Source organism: Ipomoea nil, unplaced genomic scaffold (genome assembly GCF_001879475.1).
Source record: "Ipomoea nil cultivar Tokyo-kokei standard unplaced genomic scaffold, Asagao_1.1 scaffold3087, whole genome shotgun sequence".
Classification (NCBI taxonomy): Eukaryota; Viridiplantae; Streptophyta; class Magnoliopsida; order Solanales; family Convolvulaceae; genus Ipomoea; species Ipomoea nil.
In genome coordinates, this window is record NW_017619515.1 from 1,858,240 (window position 1) to 1,865,634 (window position 7,395).

Below are 7,395 nucleotides of genomic sequence, written 5' to 3' on the forward strand. Positions count from 1 at the left end.
ATCATCGTCCCAAGTAAGAATGGATGTTTATGCCGATTTTGGCCTCCTCCACTTCATTAGTTCCATTCTTCATTATCCATAGGAAAAATTGTTTTAAAAAAAAAAAAAAAAATTGTTCGATATCATAGTACACAAAAAATTAGGTTTTTTTTTTGTGTGTGTGTGTGTGTGTGTGTCATAAGGGTTCAAAATTTTCCAACTACCCGTGATGAGTGATTGAAAGTTTTCATCTACTACTTAATACAATTATAACAATTCTAGACTCATGGTCATGGTCACCCTCCCGATTGAAAGGTTGACCATGACCAAGATGATTAGCTACGGCTTTCCAGCCATCTTGGCCACGGTCATGGCCAGGGTTGTGGTTGTGACTTGCGAGGCAAACTTGTAGATCCTTGAGGTCTCGTTGTCGTGACCAGCAGCGGGATCCCAAAGATCCGCAAGCTGGATTAGCACATCTAGCTAGTCATCCCGATCTAGAAGAGTAGTAGGAAGTACATCGAGATCCAGCTTGCGGGTTCCTAGCCTCTCGTTGCTTAATTATCTCGGTCGAGATGAGCAGTGGGAGCCCAGGGATCCGCAAGCTAGGCTTGTAGGTCACTGTCATAGTCACGATAGTGATTGTGACCTGGACCTCCTCTTTGACTTCCAACTCGCTCCACTCTTTCCTATGCACTCTCGTGCCTTCGTTGTGCACCTCCTTGACTCGTTTTCTCTTGCAATTGGCTTCCTTTCTTGCTCGTTCATGCCCTTGCCCAATATTCCTTGCCTACAATCACTACAAACACTTCCATTAGAAGTTATTCTCACTACGTACAATCACCTTAAAATCCATGCAAAATTAGAATAAATGAAGCACACTTATAAGCCAAATTATGGTTTATTAGTTATTATGTCTTGGGGATACAATAAGTATTTACAAGAGCTTATTAATAGAAGTCTTATTTTAATTGACACTCCGAGGTTCTGATGAAAAAATTAAACTTAATGCATGGTGCGTTGCATAGTTTTTGGGTAAGAGAAGGTAAAAAAGAGAGCATTTTTTGGGCAGAAAATACTTGGTAACATCCACCGAGGTCACTTAAAATATTTACAAATTCATGTTGTTGATTAAGTTTATACACACATAGTTTTGACTATTATGCATTCAGAACAAACAACCTTGGCTTCATTTTCTTCTTCCATGAAGATGTTGAAGTATGTGTTTATTCCATCTTCATTTCTTCAAAGAGTGCCAACACACTTACATGATTATTTAGTTTTTTTAAGGCCACGTATAGTAAGTAGAGTTGTCCTATAACCTTATCATGTATTTTGATAACCGTAATATTATGGTGGTGGGAGTCCAGTAGGGATGGCAATGGGCGGGTTGGGTGCGGGGGATATATCCCCCGCACCCGCACCCGCATTCCCAACTCACACCCGACACCCGCACCCGCACCCGCACCCGCGCGGGTAATAAAATTCCTACCCCATACACGCCCCCGCAGGGATTTTGCGGGTGCGGGTAATACCACTCACAACTCTAATTATTAGTATTACACTTAAATCTAATAAAAATTTTATACTACAATTCTAATTATGACAGATTTTTTTATAAGTTTGAACATAACTCTAAAATTTAATAAGAGCCAATGAAGTTAATAATTAATTGGAACTAAAATTGTGTTGGTAGTATAAATTGTATTAAATGTTTACTCATTATGTTATTTGTGTTGTTCATAATTTCCTATTCAAATTTCATTAACAAAAAACTAAAAAGTTTAATTCATTATTCATTTTTAATTATAAAATATACATAAACTTATATAATAAATAAATACTAATAACAATATATATAAGTGCGGGTGCGGGTGCGGAGCGGGATACCTCTCCCCGCACTCGCCCCATACCCGTGCGGGTATACAAAATTCCCCCATACTCGCACCCATTACCCAAATTGTGCCAGTATTTTAAAGCCCTAGGGGCGGGGATGCGGGAAACCCATTGGGTGCCAGTAGAATTGACATCCCTAGAGTCCAGTGATGGTGATTAATATTATGCAAGCTAGCTAGGTGGTGAACATTGATATTGGTGCCCTGGACGGTGATTATATATTACGTAGTAATTTAAAAGTTGTTGGCATTATTGATTTATTTATACTTTAATGTGCACCATTGGTGGATCGGAGACAGTTTCACAGATGAGAGAGAAATTAAAACAATTTTTTAACAAGTTAAGCAGATCAGACCACCTTCATCTTCTTTTTATATGCAATGTTTGAAGGGTTGTAGCCACACCCACTCATTCATTGACAGAACTAAACGAGAGAGAGAGAGAAAAAAAGTTGTTATATCTGAATAATTTGAATTGAAAGAGAGATCTATCGAGATGGCTTGTGTTGCTTTGGCCTCTCTGATGGCAACAATTAAGCTTGAGTTTCTACAACCAAATAATCCAAGCAGGGTTCCTCTTGATGATGAAGGGCCCGGGTTTATATCAATGGAATCTTTGTATGAAAAGCTTTCATCTTTGCAAGCTTTTGTGCAGGAGAAATCTGGGGCAAGGGGTGGCACTGCAATCAGAGATTTGGAGATGAAGATCAGAGACTTTGCACTGGATGCTGAAGACCGCATCGAAATGCAACTAAGCAACTTTCTTCTGGCCAAAAACGGAGAGGACCAACAAAAAGCTTATTATCAGCAGCAACTCCATCAAACCTTGGGAGAAGTTGCAGAAAACGCAGCGGAGTTGCTGGAAAAAAGCAAGGAAACTGATGATAAACAAGTGGTGAATGAAAGTGAAGGACCACTGATTCCTTGGTTAGAACTAGGGATGTCAAATGGGCCAACCCGTTGGGTTTTGGACTAGCCCTACAGGGTTGGTGGACTTGTTGGCTTGGGCTAAAATGGTTTTTTATTTTTTCTTTTTGAGTTGGGTTGGCCCTAACCCTAAACAACGGGTTGTTGGTTAATCCAACGGGCTAAATCACTAAACAAATTTTTTATTACAAATAGAGTAGGTTCATAACTATATATATATATATATATATATATATACACTACACGCACTATATATATATATATATATACACACACTACACACACACAATATATATATATATATATATATATATATATATATATATATATATATATATATACACTACACACAGTGTGTGTTTATATGGAGTATATATATATAGTGTGTTTATATATACTACACACGCAGTGTGTGTGTACTGTGTGCGTAGTATATATATATATATATATAGAGTGTGTGTGTGTGTACAGTGTGTGTGTATATATATATAGTGCGTGTGTAGTGTGTGTGTGTATATATATAGAGTGTGTACAGTGTGTGTGTATATATATATAGTGCGTGTGTAGTGTGTGTGTGTGTGTATATACATATACATATATATATATATATATATATATATAGTGTGTGTGTGTGTGTGTACAGTGTGTATATATATATATATATAGTGTGTGTAGTATATATATTGTGTGTACAGTGTGTGTGTGTATATATAGTGTGTGTGTGGTATATATATTGTGTGTACAGTGTGTGTGTGTACAGTGTGTATATATATATATATATAGTGTGTGTGTGTGTAGTATATATATATATAGTGTGTGTGTGTGTGTACAGTTTGTGTGTAGTGTACATATAATGTGTGTAGTGTATAAAAGTACATTATTTCATATATATACTATCAAATAATGTACCTTCAATATACAAATAATGTACAATTAATATATTAAAAATGTACCTTATATTCATGGTACACACAAGTTGTATAGACTATGGTCCATCCAATAATCATTGAATATTACACGGGCCAGCTCAACAATCCATGAGTTGGCCCAACTCAATCCAATAACCCAACAGGGCCAACCCAATGAGCTTACTTTCTTATTGGATTGATCTTTCTGGATTTTAGCCCTGCAATTTTTAGGGCTTAATGGGCTAGCCCATTGGTTCAGGGCTAAATTGACATCCCTAGTTAGAACATGCATCCATTTCGGAGCCCAGCAATTTTATGGTCGGTCGTCGCCGTGATCATGTGCAGATAATGGACAAACTCATCAGGGGCTCTGAGAAACTAGAAGTGGTCACAATTGTTGGGATGGCCGGCATTGGGAAAACAACTTTAATTAGTAGTGTCTATAATGATCCATCAGTTGCATCGCATTTCGATGTACGAGGTTGGGTTTCTATGCCTGGGGCTGCAGGGGGATACAACCGGATCCAAATGCTACACACCCTTCTTTGGACATTACTAGCAGGGACAGAAGAAATAAAAAAGGGAAGGATTCCTGATCGTGTAGTACCTGTGAGGCTACGCAAACGCTTGCAAGGTAAGAAATATCTAATTGTTTTAGATAACTTATGGAACAATCAAGCTTGGCATGATATAAGAAGATGTCTTCCTGCTAAGAGTTATAATTTTAAAAGAAGTCGCATAGTGATAACCACTACGCATTTCAGATCTGATTATACTAACTCAAGTAGAAATATTCATAACATGACTTTGCTAAATCCAGAAGAAAGTTGGACTTTGTTTTGCAATAACCCTTTTCTCAAACTGGAGAAACATAAGGCACCACCTATATTTCAAAAAATTAGGAGCCAAGTTGTAGAGATATGCGATGGATTGCCATACACAATTCTTGTAATTGCAAAACGTCTATCTAAGTGTGACAACATAAGACAAGAATGGAATAAGGTTGAAAAGGAAATAGAGTTGCTTGGAGTTCTAGATAGGAGGGCACTGACTCACACTTACAATCAATTGTCACAACACTTAAAAGTTTGTTTTCTATATTTTGGAGTCTTCCCAAAACGCAGTGCAATCAGAGTCAAACAACTTATTAGACTATGGACTGTCGAGGGATTTGTGAATCCATTGGAGCACGAGGGGTTAGAAAATCAAGCTTATGAGTATTTACAAGAGCTTATTGATAGAAGTCTTATTTTAATCGAAACTCGGAGTTCTTTTGGAAAAATTCAGAATTGTAGGATGCATAGTGCCTTGCATAGCTTTTGTGTCAGAGAAGCTCAGAAAGAGGGCATTTTTTGTGCTTTAAATACTCTACAACTTCCACGAGGGTCATTTGACATGTTTGCAAATTCATGTCGCTGGCTAAGCTTATACACGCATAAATTTGACTATTATGTGTTGTTAAGAACAAACAACCCTCGCTCCATTTTCTTCTTTCAAGAAGATAATACCGATGAAATATATGTATCTTTCAAGTTGCTAAGAGTTTTGGCTTTTGTTCCATCTTCATTTCTTCAAAGAGTGCCAGCACGCTTACATGAATTAGTTTTCTTGAGATACCTATCTGTTACAGAATGGTTTGAGGGCCTTGATTATGTAGTGTCAACCAATCGAAACTTGCAGACACTTGTTGTTTCTGGTAAAGAATCCCAATTTGGAGCACCTACTCTCCACTTGCCTTGTACAATTTGGGAGTTACCGCAGTTACGACATCTTGAGCTTGACAAATCTTATGTGATTGATCCTCCAAGCATGGTTAAAGATAATATGCGAACATTATCTTGGGTGTGTTCAACTCATTGTAGAGAAGGAGTATATTACAGGTTTCCAAACATTGAAAAATTGAAAGTTTTTGTATTTAGCAGCAATAATCTTATTTTTTTGGATAATCTTGAATATTTGGAACGACTTGAGAGGCTATCAATTTCAGTACGGTTTGGTTGTGTTGTAACTCTTCCAAAGCCACCTATGTTTCCTTCACACCTAAAGAAGTTGAGGTTGAATGGTACAAACCTTTCAGAGAGGGATTTAAAGACAATTGAAATGTTGCCTCAGCTTGAGGTTCTCAAATTGGAAAATGCCTTTCATGGAAAAGTATGGGAAGTAGAAGGATTTTTTCAATTAAAATTCTTGCTTCTTGAAAATAAAATGCTGGAGCAATGGATGGTGGGTGATGTATCCTTCCCACGTCTTGAGCACTTAGTCTTAAGGTTTTGTTATTGTTTAGAAAAAATCCCTGAGGATATAGGAAGCATTTTCTTGAAGTCAATTGAGTTGCAGCGGTGTTGTCCGTCCGTTGTCACTTCTGCAAAGCGTATTCCAGAATATCAACGCGATGAGTATGGAATCGAATTTGTTGAGGTGAGAAGCTAGCTAGCTAGTACAGTACAACATGATTCATTCTTACATTTCCATTTATTTTTCTATTCATTATAAGTTATAACGCTAATTTTCATTACAAAATCGATTGCAATTTTCTCCATCTGATCGATCTCATCTCATTTTGCATTATCTTTTTCATATAGATCAAAATCAATGGAGAAGAGTCTATACCTTAAGATGATGAATAACAAGCTAAGCTAAGGTATGGATGCTAGAATTGAATGACAAAATTTGGTTGCCAACTATATATATATTCTTAATTTTTTGCATCCTCAATCTTTATGTTATCTGTCCTTTCTCATTATATTGCATATATGTTTTTATTACTTTGTAGTCCCCTGGCCTGTTTTCTGTATGTAATCTTCTATTTAAACAAATTTTAAATTGTATGAAGATCGAAGATTATAGCTTTTGATTATCAATTGAAATCTTGAATTTTATGTTATGTTCAATCTCTCTGTCTTTCTGTTCAATAACCGTCTTTCGTAGCATTTTCTTTTTAACACACTTCAAGTCAATATGTAGATTGAATCTTAAGGGACTTGTTACACAAACAATTGCACAGGACATACGATCACAGTCAGAGAAAAAATCAGAGGAATATCAACTAGTAGATCAGCAAGATGATGGAGCAGAATTAATAAGGAAAGGAAATAATTTGAGGAGGTCATTACGGAATAAGAAGACAATTCAACACCAAGATTATGCCTATTATTAGTCTTTTATTTATTTTTTGCCTTTTATTAATTTATTACCATTGCTATAATTATGGTCTTAGGAAGCTATTTAAGATTGGTCTTTGTACTGCAAAAGGATAGCGGAATAACAGAGTTCTTTTTTTCCTTCCTTCTCGTTTTCTTATCGGAGTTACCGTAACTCGAATACAGTGTGGAACTTGAAACTTGTTCGAAAAGTTTCTTTGCTTGCGTACTAAAAATCCAGTATGTAACATGACTGGACAGAGATGACTGGACCGTACCGTTTGAGGCTCCTATTAAAAGTACATGAAAAAGCATTAACAAGCTCAACTTAGGAGGCATATTTAACATTTTTTCTAATAATAATAATACCATATCTAGGGGTGTTAGCGAACAGAGCTTTCGGCAAACTACTCGTGTTCGTGTTCGGTAAGCGTTCGTTTGTTAAGGTAAATGAACATTAACAAACAAAATTTAGAGCTCGGTTAATGAACGAACAGAGCTTGAACAGTTTTAAACTCGTTTGCTAAGAGATCGTGAACAAGCTCG

At 36.6% G+C, this 7,395-nt stretch overlaps 1 protein-coding gene across 1 annotated transcript; it reads left to right on the forward strand.

Annotated features, from left to right (window-relative positions):
* Positions 1-2,370: 2,370 nt before the first annotated feature.
* On the forward strand, positions 2,371-6,445 carry LOC109166330 (putative late blight resistance protein homolog R1B-17). Its single transcript, XM_019315294.1, has 5 exons — positions 2,371-2,801; position 2,859; positions 3,989-5,030; positions 5,211-6,127; positions 6,292-6,445. Exons 1-5 carry the CDS (start codon positions 2,371-2,373, stop codon positions 6,322-6,324), a joined length of 2,424 nt encoding a protein of 807 aa, XP_019170839.1. The 3' UTR covers positions 6,325-6,445.
* The last annotated feature ends 950 nt before the right edge of the window (positions 6,446-7,395 follow it).